The sequence below is a fragment of the Giraffa tippelskirchi genome, chromosome 5 (genome assembly GCF_054371585.1).
Source record: "Giraffa tippelskirchi isolate mGirTip1 chromosome 5, T2T-mGirTip1v1.2.pri, whole genome shotgun sequence".
NCBI classification, from domain to species: Eukaryota; Metazoa; Chordata; class Mammalia; order Artiodactyla; family Giraffidae; genus Giraffa; species Giraffa tippelskirchi.
The window spans coordinates 168,834,365-168,857,141 of record NC_137279.1 but is presented as its reverse complement, the minus strand read 5'-3'; the positions used below and the strand labels follow the sequence as shown (position 1 = coordinate 168,857,141).

The window sequence follows — 22,777 nt, the reverse complement described above, 5'->3', positions numbered from 1 at the left end:
AATCAATCCATCCTAAAGGAGATCAGTCCTGGGTGTTCATTGGAAGGACTGATGTTGAAGCTGAAACTCCAATAGTTTGGCCACCTCATGCGAAGAGTTGACTCATTGGAAAAGACCCTGATGCTGGGAAGGATTGGGGGCAGGAGGAGAAGGGGACGACAGAGGATGAGATAGTTGGATGGCATCACTGACTCGATGGACATGGGTTTGGGTAGACTCTGGGAGTTGGTGATGGACAGGGAGGCCTGGCGTGCTGCAATTCATGGGGTCGCAGAGAGTCGGACACGACTGAGCGACTGAACTGAACTGAACTGAACTGCATTGCTGCACCTAGAAGTTAATAATGCTACAGACTGAGAAGGCAGTATTGTCACCAATCACTTTGTATTTACAGGTACACATGCATTTAAACCAGATCCTGTAAATAGCTACAATACTGTATTGCACTTTTGGCCTACTTTTGCATTTTTAGAGGTCAGAAGGTTTTTTTTAATCTCCTTTTATTTGGAATGTTAAGCGAAATGAAAACTGGGACAAGTTGCCATAACACATATTATGCAGCTTGAACCTAATTGCACTATTACCATGATTGATGAACATTCACCACAATCAGCTGGAAGCTGCTGCCTTCACTCTGCAGAAACGAGGTCACAGAGCAGGGTTGAGGAATTGCCATCTAACAAGCAGATCTGTCTGTTGCCTGGTAGAAGAGTTTGCCACTATTACATTTAACTATTGATTCTGTCTTTTGTGAAGATGCTTGTTCCCTTGAATCGGCTCCTGAGTTTTCAGGATTTTGACAATCTTTAAGTAAAAAATTCAATTTTTGCCTAGATACTCAGTAGGAGAGAAAGGATTATTGGATACATGTACTAACATACCCAGGGGTCATGAGGAGCTTGGTCTGAAATCCTAATACTGGGGTAGAAGGATGTGACTGCCCAGAAAAATAATAATTATTCCTGACCTGTATAGGAATTTACAGTATAAAAAGGACATCCAGAAATACTGCCATGGGAAGGGACCACATTCTTCCTTGGTCAGAGAATTTTATCAAGTTACACCTCCAAGATGACCCACTGCTGACGCAGGCAGGCTACTCACCGCACTGCTTCGGAGCTTGATAAAAATTGTCTGACAGAGGCAGATAGAAGGAATGCCAGCGCTTAAGCCTTAGAAACACTGAGCAGTTTTTGCTCAGGCCCATGGGACCTGGCCTTCCTCAGAGACTCCTTCCCAGAAGTGTTAGACAGCTATCACCTCAGATTAGTCTGAGTAGTTGAACAATTTATTAACAAATTAGAGATATGTCTTTTCTTCAGTGGACTTGGAATCTGATGGCCTTGGGGCTGAATTCTACTGTGGCTCTAACACTTGCTAGTTGTGTGATCTTGGCCAAGTCTCTTAACTTCTTCTGATCACAGTTTATCTATAAAAATGTACTACAGAATGTGGTGAGGAGCACAGACTTTGGAGCCTACTTTCTGGGTTTGAACCCCAGCTCTACCATTTACTCATTAGGTGACCTTAGACAAGCTAGAGAACCTGTCTGTTCCTTAATTTCCTTGTTTTTAAACGAGATGGATTATAGTGCCTCCCTCACAAAGATGCCAGAAATATAAATGAGTTTAATACACATTAAGTGCTTGGAGCAACACCTAGTATTGAGGAAGCATCACTTGCTTACTTTTATCAGTGTTGGCTACAGTGATATTGGGGTGATAATCCTCATCTCTTGGGTTTATTTTGCAGATCAACTGAAATATTGAAGGTGAAAACTAGGCTCTCAGAGTTATTAGTGCCAGAAGAGACTGAAAAGATTTCCCAAATGGCTTCCCTCATTTTATAAGTGGGAAATCAAGACTCACTGATGGGGAGGAAGTGGTCCAGAATCACAGGACAGAGTTTTTAAGTCTGATTTCAGGGCAGAGCTGGAGTCTCCTGATTCCAAGTTCAAAGCACTATCCTCTGCACTACGTCACAGAAGGCAACCTCTCCACAGAGCTGACCCTGAAGGGTTCTTTAGTGCACTTTCCTAGGACAATAAGCTGTGTTCAGAATGGAGAGAAGATTTGGGAGAGACTCTCCCACCTCCTCCACTGACTTCTGAAGCAGCATGTTAGTACAGAAGGAAACTGGGGATTCAGGCCAGGGCTGGACGAAAGATTTTCAGGAATCATTGCTAGCTCCACGTCATTGTTTCAGTAACAAACCAAACATATGCCTGTATCCAAACAAGCTAGAACCATGAGCTAATGCATTAGGTTCGTTTCCAGTACCAGAGGGTTTTTCTGGTTTTGTTTTCTTCAGGTGTTTAATGAAGTAGTAGTTTCACATCAGCTCTTGGGTAGAAACCAAAGTTTCACTCTCAGGAGAATGAGGGACCTCTGAGTTCACTTTTCCCAATTTTTTTTCAGGGTTGTGCCTACTTAGATTTATTCTGCTTTGAATCAGATTTCTCAGCCGGACTACTCAACAGTGATAGAAAGACAGGTTGGAGGAAAGGGCAGGATGGGGAGAGGACCCTAAGACGAATGGCAGATGGGATGAGAACTATTGACTTAGAGAAAGGGCAGATTCCAGGGGTCATGGTATCTGTTCTCAAATCATCTAAGGGGGTCACATGGCAGAGGGAGCAGAGACTGTGAAGTCTCTGACAACAGAGATGCTCGAGATGGGGTGGGAAGAGGAAGAACAATTTCCAGGAGGCAGATTTCAGCTTAAAGCAAGGAAAACTTTCTGATTATGAGAGCTACCCAAAGATGGTGTGGAAACTGAGCTCCCATACCTGCCTAGGAAGTATGCTTTAGAAGAGATTTGGCTGTGAGGCTTGACAGCCACTTGTCAAAGATATGAAGATTGGAATTGGCTAGTGAGACTTGGTAAAATTTGGGATCCCACCAACTGTAAATTTTTTAGATTCTGGGAGCCTACGACCAATGTCATGGAGTTCCCACAGTGGAGAACCCACTGGAAAGCAGCAAAATCAGACATTTGTGACCTATTTCTTGATTTTGCCTGTGTTTCTCTTTTTGTCTTCCTCGAGCTCATGCATTTGCTTTTCCGTATAGCAGGAACCTTTGACATTTTGCAGGGGATAATCTTTTTCTTTTAAGTGTTTCCTGACTCAGCCTCTGCTCTTTCAGCATCATTTAGAGAGGCTGAGCTCTCTGGAGATTAGCTCTGGCCTGTCACCACAGCAACTGCCCAAGCCCTCTGGGCATCCGTGGTAACAGACGAGGGCTTTGAGAAACAAGGCTTGTCTAGTGGTGACAGGAAGCCCCACAGGGAGCCTGATATGAAACAAGCAGGCTGTGTAAGGAGAGTTTTTTTTTTTTTCTTTTTTTCCCAAAAGATTAGCTATGCAGGTGTGTCTCACTTTACACAGTTAGCCAGGCCCTGAAAAGTGTGCATGGGTGTGTCAAATTTTGGTCGAGGGAGGGAATCTTATTTTAAAGGCAGAGAAGAGACTTGCTTTTCCAAGTCCCTGTAGTGAATCGCCTTCGCCTTCGTAAAGTGGAGTCAACTTTTGTAAAACGAATCTCCGCCCACGTTGTGACCTAGTTAGTCTAGTGCTGAGTGTCTGTGAGTGGGGCCACCTATAGAGAACCCCAGGGCCATGCTTCCACCTCCACTGCAGGCAAGGAACAGCAGCAACTCAGCTTGGGGTGGACAGAGTGTAACAGGGAAGCAGAGTGGGAGTAGGGCCACAATGAAGGGAGATCGGGATGGTGGGCCTTGCCTAGCACGAGCAGTTCTGCTGCAGCAAAGGCGGGGTGTCTGAGAGACGGGTGTTCTTGGAGGTGCCCAGCAAGGAGGGGTCTGTGTCCAGCGTATCAGACATCTTGTCGCAAATGGCATCCACCAGGCGCTCGAAGGCCTGCCTCACGCTGATGTTCTCCTTGGCACTGGCTTCAAAGAAGTCAAACCCTGAAGACAGAAGAGAGATTTGGATTGGCATATATTATGTATAAAATAGATAATTAATGAGTAGCTACTGTATAGCACAGAGAACTCTACTGAATGCTCTGTGGTGACCTAAATGGGAAGGAAATCCAAAAAAGAGGAGCTACATGTATGTGTGTGTTAGTCACTCAGTCATGTCTGACTCTTTGCAACCCCATGGACTATAGCCCGCTGGGCTCTTCCATCCCTGAGATTCTCCAGGCAAAAATACTGGAATGGGTAGCCATTCTCTTCTCCAGGGGATCTTCCTGACCCAGGGATCGAACCTGGGTCTCCTGCATTGCAGGCAGATTCTTTACTGTCTGAGCCACCAGAGAAGCCCAAATACATGTATATGTATAGCTGATTCACTTTGCTGTAGAGTGTAAACTAACACATTATTGTAAAGCAGCTATACTCCAATAAAATTTTTAAAAAGAGAGAAGAGAGATAGCAGTAAGGATTTTTCTCTTCCCTTTCATGCCCCCTTGATACAACACTCTGCATTAATATAGCCAGTGCTCAGGCTTTGAAGCAAGGAGGGCTTGCTGCTTCAAGGAGGTTTCTGCTTGAAGGAGATGGTTCAGTGACCCAGGATCCTGAGTCAGATTGATCCTGGCTCAATCATTGACCAGCTGTGTAATCCCCAGCAAGTCACCTATTTTCTTTATGAATCAATTCCCTGGTTTGTAAATTGGGGTAATCTTACCTATCTCATAGATTTATTTCAAGGATTAAACAAGAGAATCCAGGTAAAGTGTACACTTCTGTACCTGATGGGGTGAGACGGTGTGGGAATAATAATTAGAGGTTTTTTGAGAGTGATTACGTGACTATGTATATGCAACACTTCCGTTTCCAAAGCATTGATTGCCTTATTTCATTTGATCTTCATGTCGCCCCTGGGGGATGGAGGGTCCAGGCAGACTCTCTCCATTTCACTAATACCCTCTCTGTGGCTCCGAGAAAAAAGCTGACCTGCCCAAGGTCATCAGTATAAGAAGCCTTAGCTTGTCCTTTTTGACCAGTGCTTTTGCTCCTCTTTCCCCTGGCCCCCCACTTACCCCAGCCTGGCCGGCTCTAGTCTAGACTCTGGAAGGCACCCCAAGATCTTCACCAAATAAGTAAACCTTCGTTTGCTCTTTCTACCCACAGACACACTGGCTTATCTCCCCTCTCAGGGCTTTCTCCTCCCTCAATCCCCACCTCTGGATCTCTCCTGCCTCACAAGATTCTGACAAATGGCCCAGGAAAAACTGCATCTGAAGTGTGAGACTTTTCTTGTGTGTTTTGCACCTTAAGACCCTTAAAGATACTTCCTGTGACAATGAACAGAACCTGGTTGTCCCAGGAGATAAGAGAAAGGTCCTCCTGATTCAGACAAAGCGGCCGCTTCCCAACTGAGGAGTCCTAGCCAGGTTGGTGGCAGTCCTTAGACGCGTGAACCTGCTTTCTCTATTTCGTCCCTGCACCAGCCTATTTCCTCCTCTTTTGTCCGTCCACCTTCCTCTTTCCCTTCCTTCCAAGTCCATCTTCTATTTCTTCTCAAAAACTTCCCTCTTTGCTTTTACCCATTTTAGCTCTTTATTTTTCTCTTCTGTTCCTCATATTCCTTGGGATCCTTAATATTTGTTGAGTACCTACTGTATGCCAGATGCTATGCTAGGAGCTTTACAAATATTGTCTTACTTAATCCTCATAATAGCCTGTGAGGTAAATATAATCATCTCCAATTTACAAAAGAAAATGAAGGCTCCAAGAGATTACATAACTCACACAAGGTCACGTGACTGTGTTAGTGGAAATTGGGTTTAGATCTGGGTTTGGCTGGCTTCCATGTCCATACACAGCCTGCCTCTCATTTCTTCATCTTTCTCCCTTTCGCTTTCCTGTTTTCTTTCTTTCTGCTCATACCTTTTTCTTACTTTACAAGTCTCTTTGGCCTCCTTTGCATTTATCTGACTACCACAGTATCTGAATCTGGGCAAGTCACTTTATCTTTCTGAATCACTTAACCTCTCTGAGCCTCAGACTCCTCATTTGTCAAATAGGAATCATCACAGCATCTTCCTGCCGAGAGCAGTTGGGAGGATGGAGCCAGACGATGGATAAATTGCTGTACAAAGTTGCTTGTTACAATGACAGCTTCTTTCTGCTCTTCTTTCATGTGCTCCTTTTACCTCCACTTCACTGCTTTCTCCCTCTTTTATCATCCTCTCACACACACAGGAGGGGGAGTCTTTTTCCTCCTCCCTCTTTCTCCCTAATATCTCATTGTCCACAGAGAGGGCTGAAGCCCCCAGGCACAAACAGGGCTCCTCTCCCCAGGCCATCCTAGCCTGAAGGCACTCACAATTACACTGGCTCACCTCTGGTGGACAGCCTCTTCTGGGGCCCACTTCCCGACCTGAGAAAGGCAAGCTGTAGAAGTGCCTGTTAATTGAGGACGAGATAAAGAAGGAAGTGGCCGCTGGCTCGTTATCCACAGGCTGTTGAAACTCAGCTGGCTTTAGAGACTCTTCAGCAGGTAGCCTGTCCATAATGAATATCATAAAAATTGACTTTCTGGCCTTTGACCAGTTTGTTACAAGTGATACTGTTTAGGGAAGTAGGCAGTGTATGTTGCTTGCCTAGGAAAGGGGAAAATAGGTAAAGAAGTAAATAGGCTTAAATCATCAATTTGGATGAAGATGGGAACACAGATCAAGGCTAGGGGCACTGATCCCTTCTGAGGAATTGGCACCGAGGGGAGGACTTGCTCACTGCACAAGAGGGCAGTGGGTAAGAAACCCAGGAGTCAGAAAGCCTGGATTTGAACACAGTCTTCTCTGTCAGCTACCAGCTGTGTGACCTCAGGCAAGTTGCTTAATTTCTCCCAGCCTGTTTCTTCATCTGTAGAGTAGGTAAATATGACCTACCTCATAGAGCGACTTAGCAGCAGCAGCATAGAGTGGGAATAAGGTTTAAACGCACAAAAGTATGTGAACTGATTGGCATGTGAAATCCATGGCAATTCCCTTTCTCTTATCTTCCCAGCCCACCTGAGTCCTAGCTTCCCTGCCCTTCCATCATTCCCCAGGGCCTTTGGAGGAAAGCCTCTTTCTTCTTCATCATTCAGGGCCGATCAACAAACCAGGTCTTTACTGAACATTGACTTTGTGCCATGTCTTGCACTGAGTGCCAGGGACAAAAGAAGACCAAATCTAATTATGGAGAAAAGACACACCAATCAGAGTGTCAGTCCCTCACGTGTGCATAGTCCTTAATTATTCACAAATACAAATTTAAAACAACTTTGTGATGGGAGTGGGGCAAGGCAAGGGTTATCATTTGTAATTTACAGATCAGAAAACTGAGGCTCAGGGATGGAGCATAAGCCAGGGCTCTTATTGCTTATGCCGCCTTGTCTTGCTCTCAGTTGGGACAGTGACAAACACACTATAACCCAAGTAGAGCAAACTAGAGGCTGTGCAGGAATCCAGCAGAGGGAGAGAATGGAAGGGGAGGAGATGGGGAATAAGCTTCCAAAAGTTAGTGGAGAGGGGAGACTTTAAGGCCAGAACCGAACAAAACTCTTCACCCAATGAACTTATGCTTTAGGCCTTAGCTTAGATATGGCGTCTTCATCCTCTGTGCTTCTTCTGCCACAGCACAGCTTACCCTGCATAGTGGAAGTCCATCTGACCAGGAGCTCCCCAAGCAGGGATCATGTCATTTATCTGAGCTCCAGCACTAGCCAGAGGAGTAAGGGCTTGCTGAGTGTTAACTGAATGAATGGACAGATAGATGAAGGGGACAGGGATGAGCATGGAGGGTGTGGCTTAGGGGGCTATGGATAGTGAGGGTCATGAGAACTCATCTCAACAAGCAGGACAAACCCTGTGCTGGGCACTGGGGACACTGATGTGAATCAAATGCAGTTCCCACTGTTGAGGAGCTCCTAGTCTAGTGTGGAAGATAGACATATAGACAGTGTTGGAAAGGCAGGTAGCAAGGGGACTGTCAGGCGCACAGGAGGCACCTATCTAAGCCTGGGGCCCAAGGAAAGCTGCTTGGAAAAGCTGATTCCTAAGCATATATCAGCTACATAAAACTATGTGGTGGTGAAGGGGGGAGCTTCCCTGGTGGTCCAGTGGTTAATAATCCGCCTGCCAATGCAGGGGACATGGATTCCATCCCTGGTCTGGGAAGATTCCACATGCCTCAGAACAGCTAAGCCCATGGGCCACAACTATTGAGCCAGCGTTCTAGAGCCTGTGCTCTGCAAAAAGAGAAGCCATGGCAATGAGAAGCCCACGCACCACAATGAAGAGCAGACCCAGTTCAGCAATGAAGACCCAGCACAGCCAAAAATAAAGAAATAAATCTTAGGAAAAAAAAGAAAAAGAAAAGACACATAGTTGTGAGTGTAAGTGTGAGCACACACACACATATAGAACACTAGGCCCAGGAAACAGCATAAACACATATAAGGGGGCAGAAAACAGCCCTGGTATATCCCAGAATGCCCATATCAGTTTGTTATCATTAGAGCAGAAAGCTCAAATTGATGAGATAAGAGGCTGTAAGTAACCAAACACAGAGATTGTGTATGTCATGCCAAGGAGATGTCATCACTGTCCTCTCAAAGGTGGCCAAGGTAGGAGACCTCTGATTCAAGTAAGCGGCACATCACCCTAGCCAGCTCATGGGTCTCTTTTGCTATCAGAACAACCTCAAATGCACCTCCAACCAATTACTGACAGACTACTGGAAGGCTCTTCATTAGTAGGCCAAGATGGTAACCTTTTCCTCAGGTTCATTAGTGAGGAGTCTCAGGAGGTGAGAATCTACAGAGCTCAGGAAGATGACAACCAATTAATCAGACTAGCCCCCAGTCCTTTCCTCCCTCTAATTGGCTTCAGAACAATGGGATTTCTGCTGCCTTTAACAGGGCCCAATTCTTAATTGAATCAGAGAAAATTCCCATCCCCAAAATGCTCCTGTTTACCCATCCTGTCCAAAGGCAGCTGTCACAGCCCCACAAGCTCCACTGACTGGCCACATTGCCTGCTTCTGAATGTGACCTCAGAATTCTTTTCAGAAACTCACAATGAGCTAAACTCGCCTCTCCTCACCCTGACACTGCCCCCAGAACATTTCTCCCCTACTTTTACATTCAAATCCCTTCTCTAGCTAGCTCTGGTACCTCCTCATCTCCATCTTGTATTATATCAATCTGCAACTCAAGCCCCTTTAGTCACTGATGACTTTGGCAAGTGACTCACTGTCTTGCTTTCTACCCAGGCATGTACTCACTCTCAGGAACTTAGGCTTTCAGGTGCACAATCCACCCCAATATCCTGGCTCTTAATTTCTTAACCATCTCATTTCCAACAAAATTATCTTCTGTTTTGCTTATGCTATGTCACTGTCCTTATAACTTGAGCTATTTTGAATTAGATTTGTGTGCTAAGTCATGTCCAAATCTTTGTGACCTCATGACTGCAGCATGCCAGGCTTCCCTGTCTCTCACCATGTCCCAGAGTTTGCCCAAGTTCGTGTCCACTGAATCGGTGATGCTATGCAAACATCTCATCCTCTGCCGTCCTCTTCTCCTTTTGCCTTCAGTCCTTCCCAGCATCAGGGTCTTCCTAATGAGTCAGTTCTTCACATCAGGTGGCCGAAGTACTGGAGCTTCAGCTTTAGCATCAGTCCTTCCAATGAGTATTCAGGGTTGATTTCCTTTAGGATTGACTGATTTGATCTCCTTGGTGTCCAAAGGACTCTCAAGAGTCTTGTCCAGCACCACAGTTTGAAAGCATCAATTCCTCAGCATTCAGTCCAACTCTCACATCCATAGGTGACTACTGGAAAGGCCATAGCTTTGACTATACAGCCCTTTGTCAGCAAAGTGATGTCTTTGCTTTTCTATACACTGTTTAGGTTTGTCTAGATTTGTGTTACTAGCGCTCACAGAGGTCTAATTAATCCAATATCCAGCCTTTTGCCTTATTAGGTTAACACCCAAGATTCTCCATGGCTCAGCCTCTGCCCACTTCCCCAGCCTCATCTCCCTGACTCACACCATGCTCCAGAAACAACACTTTCTTATTTGTTACTGTTACTCATGCTACTACTCTTTAGCTCTTACTCCTGATCCTCTTCATTACTCACCTGTGGAATCCCTGATTCCAAAGAGCCTTTGCTTTCTCTTCCCACACCATCTCCACCACTCAGAACTCAAGACATACAATGTATCTCTCCCCTAGACCCCCATGGCACCTGACATGATTGTTTCAGTCAGATTCCATCAGGAAAATGCAAACTATTTTCAACATTTAAACAGAAGGAAATGGTTATATGGATGACAGAAGAACTAAGAGGCCAAATAGAATAGTGAAGAAACCCAGAAGTTATCAACAGGGGAAAAAAAAAAACTATTAATGGGACCAAAGGAAGTTAAAACCATAGGAGCAGGAGTCGGAGAAGAAGAGCAGCCCTCCTGGAGGAGCCAGCCAAGGGATACGGGAGACACACATGCAGGTTTTTCCCCTTTCCAACGCTCCAATTACTTGCCTGTGTCTCTCCTTGGCTAAACCTAGCCAGAAGCTGCTATCAAAGGAGCCTGGGAAACACAGCCTTTGGGCAATTTCAAGAGAGAGACAGAGCAGGAGAAGGGTGAGGAAGGACAGTAAACAAGCTAAGGGCTGGCACAGGATGTTGAGCTTATCTCTCTACTATTTTGTTTCCCTGATCAATGAGCACCTTGAGGGCAGGGAACCTATCCACCTCTATGTCACCAGGGTCCATCATATGTTCAGTGATGGTGGCAGACTGTTCACTGTCCCTCTGTAGAAGATTTTATATTCCCACCCACTGCCAAGTGGCTTGCAGTGCCTCCTTATGGGAGGAATGTATCTCCTTCATCCATCAACATCAGATTTCATCATGTAACTTGCTTTGGACAATGGATGTGGGTATTCCAAGTGCCAGTGGAAGCTCTGAACTTCTTTGTGTGGCTTGGGCATCCCAGATTGGATCTCAGAGTTGCATGACGTGGACAGAGTTGCAGCTGACTTGGAACTGGCATATAATGTGAGTGGGAAATCAACCTGTATTATCTAAGCTCCTGACTTGGGTTATGTTACCACATACCATTATGCTGTCGTAATCTAAAGAATTCTCACCAACATTGTGACTGAAGGTGGAAATACCAAGAGAAACTATGTCAAGCTTTTGCAAAAACACCACTGGGTGATGATACAATGGAAGCATTAGGATTTTGACTCTAAAGGCTAAGTTTGAGTATTGGACCTGCCACCTATGACCTGTATGGCTTAGAAAAGTTACATAATCTTCAAGTTAAAAAAAAAAAAAGACATGGAAGTGTGGCACAGCTCATTGTGTGCAAGAAAACATAAGTGGTCAGCTTCTTCAGTGTATTGGAGTTGAATACGATACTGCCTCTCAGGCTAGGAGTGAGGGTAAGAGTCACAAGAGACTTGCTGTGAAAACACATTGTGAATCACAAGTCATTACACCAAAGTTAGTTATTCTCAGTGTCAAGTAGGTCTTTCTCTGCAACCAGGCTGAGTGATGCAAGAGTTCGATTCATCCCAAACCAAAAAACATTTATTGAGCACCTAAAAATAAAAGAGGCCATCTTGATGCATATAATATAAAGATAGAGAAAATAACATAATACACCCTGATGCATCCATCACTCAAATTTAATATATATCAACATTTCCTCCAAAATGGGGCCATGTACAAGGGTCTGTGGGCACTGAGTGATGAGTCAGGAATTGTGTGAATTGAAATCATGGAATCAGAGGGATAGAGCTGAACAGATCTTCCCACTCAGCTAATCCAAATCCACTGTTTTTCAAAAGGGCAAATTGAGACCCAGAAACAGGAAATAAGATGCTCAAGGTCACACAGTAAACTAGTGGCAGAAGCAGGATAAAACCTTCAGTCTCCAAATGCGTAGGCTGGTTACTTTTCCCTCCACACTTCACTACAGTGAGCATTTATATGTATGTTTCAAAACCACATTTTGAACAGATGTTGCAATGAAAAGGAAAAAAAGAAGAATGGGTTTTTCTCTTTGCCTTTCCTGAGAACAAAGAAGATTAAAAAAAAAAAAAAAAAAACAGTGAGCAGGCCTGAACATTCCTAGTTTTTACTTTAATTGCTCCTAACTCTACAACTCTATGGGGTCGCACAGAGTCGGACACGACTGAAGCGCCTTAGCAGCAGCAGCAGCAGCAGCAACTCTACAACACAAGAGAAGACTCTACACGTGGACATCACCTGATGGCCAACACCGAAATCAGATTGATTATATTCTTTGCAGCCAAAGATGGAGAAGCTCTATACAGTCAGCAAAAACAAGACTGGGAGCTGACTGTGGCTCAGATCATGAACTCCTTATTGCCAAATTCAGACTTATATTGAAGAAAGTAGGGGAAACCACCAGACTATTCAGGTATGACCTAAATCAAATCCCATACAATTATACAGTGCTAAGTCACCTCAGTCGTGTCCGACTCTGTGTGACCCCATAGACGGCAGCCCACCAGGCTCCCCCATCCCTGGGATTCTCCAGGCAAGAACACTGGAGTGGGTTGCCATTTCCTTCTCCAATGCATGAAAGCGAAAAGTGAAAGTGAAGTCACTCAGTCGTGTCCGACTCTTAGCGACCCCATGGACTGTAGCCTACCAGGCTCCTCCATCCATGGGATTTTCCAGGCAAGAGTACTGGAGTGGGGTGCCATTGCCTTCTCCAATTATACAGTGGAAGTAACAAATAGATTTAAGGGACTAGATCTGATAGAGTGCCTGAGGAACTATGGACGGAGGTTTGTGACATTGTACAGGAGACAAGGATCAAGACCATCCCCAAGAAAAAGAAATGCAAAAAAGCAAAATGGCTGTCTGAAGAGGCTTTACAAATAGCGTGAAAAGAAGAGAAGCGAAAAGCAAAGGAGAAAAGGAAAGATATACCCATTTGAATGCAGAGTTCCAAAGAATAGCAAGGGGGGATAAGAAAGGCATCCTCACTGATCAATGCAAAGAAATAGAGGAAAACAATAGAATGGGAAAGACTAGAGATCTCTTCAAGAAAATTACAGATACCAAGGGAACATTTCATGCAAAGATGGGCTCAATAAAGGACAGAAATGGTAGGGACCTAACAGAAGCAGAAGATATTAAGAAGAGGTGGCAAGAATACACAGAAGAACTGTACAAAAAAGATCTTCATGACCCAGATAGTCACGATGTTGTGATCACTCACCTAGAGTCAGACATCCTGGAATGTGAAGTCAAGTGGGCCTTAGAAAGCATTACTATGAACAAAGCTAGTGGAGGTGATGGGATTCCAGTTGAGCTATTTCAAATCCTAAAAGATGATGCTGTGAAAGTGCTGCACTCAATATGCCAGCAAATTTGGAAAACGCAGCAGTGGCCACAAGACTGGTAAAGGTCAGTTTTCATTCCAATCCCAAAGAAAAGCAATGCCAAAGAATGTTCAAACTACTGCACAACTGTACTCATCTTACACGCTAGCAAAGTAATGCTCAAAATTCTTCAAGCCAGGCTTCAACAATACATGAACCGTGAACTTCCAGATGTTCAAGCTAGATTTAGAAAAGGCAGAGGAATCAGAGATCAAATTGCCAACATCCGCTGGATCATCAAAAAAGCAAGAGAGTTCCAGAAAAACATCTACTTCTGCTTTAATGACTATGCCAAAGCCTTTGACTGTGTGGATCACAGTAAACTGTGGAAAATTCTGAAAGAGATGGGAATACTAGATCACCTGACCTACCTCCTGAGAAACCTGTATGCAGGTCAGGAAGCAACAGTTAGAACTGGACATGGAACAACAGACTGGTTCCAAATAGGAAAAGGAGTACGTCAAGGCTGTATATTGTCACCCTGCTTATTTAATTTCTATGCAGAGTACATCATGAAAAACAATGGGCTGGATGAAGCATAAGCTGGAATCACGATTGCCAGGAGAAATATCAATAACCTCAGATGTGCAGATGACACCACCCTTATGGAAGAAAGGGAAGAAGAACTAAAGAGCCTCTTGATGAAAGTAAAAGAGGAGAGTGAAAAACTTTGCTTAAAACTCAACATTCAGAAAACTAAGATCATGGCATCCGGTCCCATCACTTCATGGCAAATAGATGGGGAAACAATGGAAACAGTGACAGACTTTATTTTGGGGGGCTCCAAAATCACTGCAGATGGTGATTGCAGCCATGAAATTAAAAGATGCTTGCTCCTTAGAAGAAAAGTTATGACCAATCTAAACAGCATATTAAAAAGCAGGGACATTACTTTGCCAACAAAGGTCCATCTAGTCAAGGCTATGGTTTTTCCAGTAGTCGTGTATGGATATGAGAGTTGGACTATAAAGAAAGCTGAACGGTGAAGAATTGATGCTTTTGAACTGTCTTATTGGAGAAGACTCTTGAGAGTCCCTTGGATAGCAAGGAGATCCAAGCAGTCCATCCTAAAGGAAATCAGTCCTGAATATTCATTGGAACGACTGATGCTGAAACTGAAACTCCAATACTTTGAGCACCTGATATGAAGAACTGACTCATTTGAAAAGATCCTGATGCTGGGAAAGATTGAAGGCGGGAGGAGAAGGGGACGGACGACAGAGGATGAGATGGACATGTGTTTGAGTAGACTCCAGGAGTTGTACAGGGAGGCCTGGCATGCTGTACTCCATGGGGTCGCAAAGAGTTGGACACAACTGAGTGACTGAACTGAACGGACTGATGGTCCATCAGTAGAGAATCCACCTGCCAATGCAGGAGACACTAGTTCAAACCCAGGAAGATCCCACGTGCCTTGGGGCAACTAAGCCCATGTTCCACAACTACTGAGCCAGTTCTCTAGAGCCTGCGCTCCACAATAAGAGAAGCAACTGCAATTAGAAGCCCATACACAGCAACAAAGAGTTATTTACCCCCCGCTCATTGAAACTACAGAAAGCTCACGTGCAACAATGAAGACCCAGCACAGTCAAAAATAAATAATAAATAAGTAAACCACATTAGGGCTGGTCTTGGTGTGGAACACTCCCCTCCCAATCCCCCCAGCCCCCTGACTCTTTGCCTAAGTAATATTTTTCTGATCCTTTTGTTCTCAGCTTAAGTGTTACTTTCTCAGAAGACCTTGACTCTCCAGTCTAAAATTAGGTCTCTCTTTTTTACTTTCTTCACTTGTGGTGGACTTACCTTACTTTTAGTGGAAGCCCATAGCTCAGTTGGTAAAGAATCCGCCTGCAATGCAGGAGACCCCGGTTTGGTTCCTGGGTTGGAAAGATGCCCTGGAGAAGGGATAGGCTACCCACTGCAGTATTCTTGGGCTTCCCTTGTGGCTCAGCTGGTAAAGAATCCACCTGCAGTGCTGGAGACCTGGGTTCTATCCCTGGGTTGGGAAGATCCCCTGGAGAAGAGAAAGGCTACCCACTCCAGTATTCTGGCTTGGAGAATTCCAAGGACTATACAGTCCATGGGCTCGCGAAGAGTTGGACATGACTGAGCAACTTTCACTTCACTACCTTGCTTTTATCTGTTCACCATTCCTTCTTTTATGGAATTGCTACTTTAAACAACTGTGGTAGGACTATAGGTTATAATATTTGCCTCCCCCAGCCACTGAAACAGGCATGTGACTCACAGGTATCTGATCATAGTCTTCCCTGAGATTGATATATGGTGGTTGGGAGCAAGAATCCTCTTTTGCAGAAGTTGGAGGATATAAATCTGGAGCTGCCATCATTTATCTTATTCCCCATTCAGAGTCTGGCTACAGAAAGAGGCTGAAGGGATATGCAAAGCTGAGAAATAGAGAGCCAGTTGAGTCCTTTGATTAGTAGACTTCCCAGCTACACAAGCTAATTTTACATTCTTTTTTAAAATTAAAGCTAGTTTGATTTGGGATTTTATCACTTGCCATAATCAGAGTCCTAAGTCATACAGAACATATCACAGTTTTAAACAGTGTTATTGAGATATACTTTGCATATCATACAATTCACCCATTTACAAATGTTTAATTGTATATTTACTTGTATAATTATTTGTTTAATGTCTCTTTTCCCCATTAGTTCCGTGATAGTAAGAATCACACCTAAGTGCCAAGATACAACCTGTCTCAGAGTGTATGCTCAATAAATATTTTTCAATGTATAAATGTATGAGTGAATGAGTATCCTGTGCTGGATGGTTCTGATAATGAAAACAATTAGACATAACCCCGCCTACTGCTGAGGTGTAGTGTGAAACAGATATGTAAATAGCTGAGTTCTGGTAAGCAGTAGGGAAAAGCTCAGAAGTTCAGTAGGACTGAGATGGGTTACCTTGACCTATGCAAATCTAACCAATTCATCAATGCCCTCTTTAAGTGTCTTCCTAAACTCTGTACTAAGAATTAATCTCACTTCCGTCTGTCTTTCTACATAAATTAGATAGATCTTTATTGGCTCTGTGTGTGTGTGTGTGTGTGTATATGTGTCTACGCGTGTGCACTAAATCACTTCAGTTGTGTCCGACTCTTTGTGACCCCATGGACTGATTGTAGCCTGCCAGGTTCTGCTGTCCATGGGATTTCCCAGGCAAGAATACTGGAGTGGGTTGCCATTTCCTCCTCCAGAGGATCTTTCTGACCCAGGGATCAAACTGGAGTCTCCTGCATCGCAGGCGAATTCTTTGTTGCTGAACCGGGGAAGCCCCTTTATTGGCTCTACCACTTCCTAAATGCATAATCTTAAGCAAGAACCTCATGAACCTATGTTGAACTTGACCTATTTTAAGGAGTTATGTTGAGAATTAAAAGAGAGAATTAACACAAAGCATTTCATATAATGCCTGGTTCAATATATATTAGCTATTATTACAATATTTGCTGTATAGTGAGGTTAAGTGGTTAAAAGTGCAGCTCTGGAGCCAGACTACTACTTGAGTTCAAATTCTGACTCTACCTGTTACTGGCTATGTGATCTTAAACAAGTTACTCAACTTTTCTGTGTCTCAGTTTTCTCATCTCTATAAGAAATGTACCTAAATTAAATTAGGTACTTTTAAACTAAATGAGTATTACTTTAAAACACTTAGAATAGGGCCTGGCACATGGTAAATACCTAATAAATGTTTAACAAACTCACCTTTTAAAAATGTTAGTCATAATGGCTTGGCATGCTGGCTATATTTTTTCCTAATATAAAATTAACTCACCTTTTAAAAACAGTCTTGTTTAACCTTAATGGCTTGAGACGTTAATTATATTTTTTCCTAATATACACCAAAATATATACATAAAATCATCTTGAACACCCAGTGACATGAATCTCTTAACTGGGGAAGCGCTACTCTAGACTCACACAGTCCAATGATTTATGGTTCCCTAAACACACAGTGCTGTTCCTTGCCTTTGCCAGTGTTATTCCCCCTGCCTGGAATGTCCTTGCCTTTCTTCCTCACTTGACTGCTCCTACTTATCTCCAAGACCTAATGTGGAGTCAGGGAGCCTGACTACTCCAGCTCTGTTTTCCTTGCAAATCAGGGACTTCCCTGGTGGTCCAGTGGTGCCAGTGCAGGGGACAGGGATTCGATCCGTGCTCCAGGAATATTCCACATGCTGCAGGGCAACTAAGCCTGTGCGCCACAACTACTGAGCCCAAGCACCCTAGAGCCCATGCTCGGCAGTAAGAGAAGCCATCACAATGAGAAGCTCAGCACTGCAACTAGAGAAAGCCCAAGCACAGCAACAAAGACCCAGTGCAGCCAAAAATAAAATAAATTAAAAAATTTTTTAAAGATTTTCAACGCAGAAATAGAGACATAGAAGTAGAGAACAAATGCATGGATACCAAGGGGGAAGGGAAGGTGGTGGGAAAAATTGGGAGATTAGGATTGACACATATACACTATTGATTGTTGTTGTTCAGTCACTACATCGTGTCTGACTCTTTTCAGCCTCATGGACTGCAGCATGCCAGGCTTCCCTGTCCTTCACTATCTCCCAGAGTTTGCTCAAATTCACCTACACATCTGCTGCCCTCTTCTTTTGCCTTCAATATTTCACAGCATCAGGGTCTTTTTCAATGAGTTATCTCTTGATATGACACATACAATGGATAACTAATGAGGACATATTGTATAGCACAAGGAACTCCCTTGAACTATGGTGACCTGAATGAGAAGGAAATTCAAAAGGGAGGAGATAATATGTGTATGTATGGCAGATTCATTTTGCTGTACAGTAGAAAATAGTACAACATTGTAAAGCAAACTGTACTCAAATCAAAATTAATTAAAAAAAAAAAAAAGACTCAGCATGGGCTTCACGTTCTCTGACCCAAACTGAATAGGTGACTCCTCTGTGTCCACAGCCCCTGGCGCATCCTTCTATCACAGCAATGATCACCTGGCTTATCACAGTTTCTGTCTCAGACCAGGGAACATAGTCTATTTTGCAGCACGGTACTTGGCATGGAGTAGGAGCTTAGGAAGTCATAATTAGAATGAAGTAAAATGAAGTAGCCAAATACTTGACTCCATAAAATTTTAATCAAAATATATTTTTACAGTGTTTACTCACTGCCAGACCATATGCCAGGCACTATGGGTATAAAGATAAACAAGACTCATTTTCTGTCCTCATGAAGCTTTCTGGAGACAGATAAGGAAACAAGTGCACCCAAGGGAGATGGATACTGTGACTGTTGCATCCATAGGGTACTCTAAGTGGGGGAATGAAGAAAAGAGCTGGGGGAGGTATGTTTTGAAAGTTGAGTGGGGGTTCAACAGCTAGATAAGAGTGGGAGATGGGGGGTAAAAAAGAGCCTTTCAAACAGAAGTGGCATTGTTGGTCCAGGGAGAGTGCAGGGCATCTCAGGGACAGCAGGCTGAAGGCATAAGATAACCTGAGGTCACCCATGTGTGGGCTTAGCTACATGCTTACTGTCCTATGAACCATGGGAATGGGTATAGACACATGCTATGGGCCCTGAGGACATCTGTGATGGGGTAAGAACCATCAAGAGCCAAATGGCCCACCCTCCCTATTTATTAAGCACCTTCAGTGTCCTAATTTCAATTCCAGGCCACACTGGAGAATAGGAGAGGGAAGAAAGAAGTATAGGACACTCCACTATACATGTCCTCGTAATATACATAATACAAATATATACAACACAAATTCACACTTGTATATTACACAATTTACTCACCTACCAGCCCAAATATCTGAACTTCAGAAACTGGCAGATATAACTTTAAACTCCCTTCTCCTTAATACTTACAGCACTGAGGTTGTGAGAAATACTTAGGGAGACTGGCTAAAAGCTAAGCAGTACACGCATTCTCCTAAAAGAAGACTTATCTAAGGTGATCCTATATTAAACCCCAATAGAGAAAAGAAAAGAAAAGCTTCTCTTTTAAGCAAGTGTAGGTAGGTGTCCTGCTGTGTGGCCACTAAGACACACCTGAGACACCTGGGTCTCAATGGAGCACAAGGATCAAGGTGCATTAACCTTGAAAAAAGAGCATCATGGAGCAGCATGTTTAATCTACATTGTCTCGTGACTTCATACAATCACTTTTGCTGTGAATTGTATTTTGGTGACAAAACATCAGTTTACACTGACAGAAATTGTAAGACAGAGCCTATGATATTCAGTGTTGTAGTTGCTATAAAGGATGTTTGCTATTAAGAACATCATCACACTCAGCATATAGAGTCTGTTCTACAATTGCCGGGCTTCCCAAGTGGCTCAGTGGTAAAGAATTCACTTGCCAATGCAAGAGACGCAAGAGACGCGGGTTCAATCCCTGGGTTGGGAAGATCCCCTGGAGAAGGAAATGGCAACCCACTCCAGTATTCTTGCCTGGAAAATTCCATGGACAGAGGACCCTGGCAGGCTACAGTCCCTGGGGTCACAAAGAGTCAGATACAACTGAGCATACATACACTCAGTCTACAGTTGTCAGTGGAGAGCAGTGCTTCTCTGGAATAATGGGTTTGTTTCTATCTTAAGGACCATCTCTGAACCATGTAACTGATTATGTTTCCCTCTTTGCAATGGTTGCTAGGAAGCTCAAAGTGACTATTTCAGTCCAGCTCTTGTACATGCCCCAAAACTTACAAAATATAGTTATCTCACCCCTGGCCTTCTCTTATGTTCTCCTACCCTTGCCTTTTTTCCCTTTGCTCCAATTGTCTCATTTTTTTGTTGATATACTATGACAATGTTATAAGATACCTCAAATCCTTTGTGGAAGGAACTGGTTTAAAAAAAAAAGATTTCATATATTTAAATTTTATTTATACATCCAGTGTAACAAAATATACATGTATCATAAATAATGCATTACCTAGAATTCATTAGCATGAAGCCCACATGTGTATGCCCTATATATGAAACAACACACACAGAGCACATATGCACATAATTCAGGATCACAGCACATCCTTAATGTCCCAAATGCCAAACACACACTTATTCCTTCCGTTTGCCCCACTCCAGTGCACACATGCACCCACATGTATCATGCACATACCAAGCTGCTCTGCGAGGAGCCGGCCCTTCTCAGTGGGAACAACCCTCTCTTCCTCCATATCACACTTGTTCCCCACCAGGATGACCTGCGCATTGTCCCAGGAGTAAGTCTTTATCTGAGTAGCCCTAAAGAGAGATAGGGAGAGGACTGTGTTATTGACACCCTCCTAGGCCAGAAAGGACCCCGCGAAGCTCACAGAAGCCCCTTCAACGAGGTCGCAATCCCACAAGCCATGCATTGTTGCCAATAAAAAAACCTTTTCTTGACAAGTTTTTGAAAGTGAGCATGTATTATTTCTATAATGAGAAATAAACTTTTAAATAGAGGAAATAAAACCAGACCTTTATATTGAACATACATTTTTTTGTGAAGCAGGCCTAACTCAGTCCCCCAATACCTCACAGGTAGGAACAGTTACCCCCCTTTGTTTCTCTACACCTTTACTGTGGCATCTGTTATGACATTTGGCTGGATTTATCTGTCTCTCCTTGAGGGCAGAGATAGGTTTATTCTTTTTTATATATAATTTTATTTATGTATTTATTTTTTATTTTTGGCTATACTGGTCTTTGTTGCTATGCCGGCTTGTCTCTAGTTGCAGTGAGTGGGGGCTCCTCTTCATTGCCCTGCACAGGCTTCTCGTTGTCGTGGCTTCTCTTGTTGCAGAGCACAGGCTCTAGAGAGTGCAGGCTTCAGAAGTTGCAGCACATGGGCTCAGTAGTTGTGGCTCCCGGGCTCTAGAGCACAGGTTCAGTAGCTATGGGGCATGAGCTTAGTTGTTCCACAGCATGTGGGATCTTCCCAGATCAGGGATCAAACCCATGTCTCCTGCAATGGCAGGTGGATTCTTTTTCACTGAGCCACCAGGGAAGCCCCATCTTTGTGGTGCCATACCCCCCCAGCATAGAGCACAGAGCAGTCCGTGAATATCTGATGAAGGAAGGAGCCAGCAAATAGTTAATCTTGAAGCAGATCTAAATAAACTGTGATCCTATCCTGATACTGACATTCAATCTAACTCAACCTTAACTGCAGACTGGACCAACTACCAACCCTGCTCCTAAAGCTGATTTCACTACCCATCTTCTCTTTAAGGGTGAAAAGTCACTTCCTCAACGGATGGAATTCACTCAACCACCATTTGTGGTGAAACTACAGAGAGCCAGGTTCTCTGCTGGGCACTCCGGTTTAGATGGCAGATGGGTGCTAGGCTGGGACCAAGTTTCCCAGAGGCAAAACTGAAGATCAGAGCTTGGAAAAGACAGACAGCCTTCAGCCTCAAGGAAGGGACCTGGAGCCAACTCCCTGTGCCTCCCGTGTCACTCTTCTGTCATCTTTCTCCCTCCTCCCACCTCCATCCACTCTCAGCTCCTAGATTAGCAACTTAGGTTATTCTTGGAGGAATCGTCAGCAGGTGTGAAAGTCACTGTGTTCCTGCAGCAGGATGAACAGGGACTGATGGAGAAAGGGAAGGAGGTCAAGGCTGGCAGGGAATGGGCAGTGTAGAGATACTTAAAGAAAGAGCTAATCTCTTCATGGTGGTAGGTGAGGATGGGAGGAGATAGAGGGAAGAAGGGAGGAGGAGGGAAAAGTCATGACTGGAGGGAAGAGAGAGAATAAGAAAGGGAGAAAAAAAACAGGAGGAAAAAAAGGTATAATGAGAGAGGAAGAGAAAAAAGAGGAAAGGAGAAAAAAAGGAAGGCAGAGAAAAGTAGTTGTTAAAAGGAAAGAGGGAGAAAGGAGGAAGAAGGGAATGACCAAGAGGCTGAGAAGGAGGACACATGAGTGACAGGCATGTGGGTGGTACCCTAGACTGCTGTTCAGAACTGGGAAGTGGGGGTAGGCAGCCTGAAAGGTCACTCCCAGCTCAAGGCTCCAAGGAACCAATGGCACCTCACATAGTCATGGCAACTGCTCCTTGGCAGAAGCGAAGTCTTCAAAGGGTAGCTGTTGGGAAAAAAAGAGCAGAAGACAAGCTTGGCACTGGCCAGCACTGCTGCGCTGTACCCAGCCTGCTCTGCCTATCTGACTGTGGATAAGAACCAGGCACAGATTCTCCATCTTCCACATTCTTATCCTCTCCACTGAATAGGGACACTCAGTCCTGGCCTTCCCTCTTCACCTCTCCTTCTCTTCATGCTCCCTTCTCCTTGTGAGTAATTTTCCAGGGAAAAAGATGCAAGTCAGCAGTCTCCAACCTTTTTGGCACCAGAGACTGGTTTGATGGAAGGCAGTTTTTGCAGGATCAGGGTAGGGGG

General features: G+C 44.0%; 2 protein-coding genes across 6 annotated transcripts in view; one reads left to right on the top strand and one right to left on the bottom strand.

Annotated features, from left to right (window-relative positions):
* Positions 1–22,777, top strand: part of LOC145504495 (uncharacterized) — a 102,585-nt gene that overhangs the window by 41,375 nt on the left and 38,433 nt on the right. The window lies entirely within an intron of this gene.
* The window catches only part of RAB3B (RAB3B, member RAS oncogene family), a 67,491-nt gene continuing 47,009 nt past the window's right edge, over positions 2,296–22,777 (bottom strand). For both annotated transcript variants that reach the window (XM_081485475.1, XM_081485474.1), the window contains exons 4-5: positions 20,520–20,644; positions 2,296–3,930 (exon numbers count right to left, since the gene is read on the bottom strand). In XM_081485475.1, the coding sequence (XP_081341601.1) occupies positions 3,743–3,930; positions 20,520–20,644 (313 nt within the window). In that variant the 3' untranslated portion in view covers positions 2,296–3,742. The remainder of the gene's footprint in view (positions 3,931–20,519; positions 20,645–22,777) is intronic.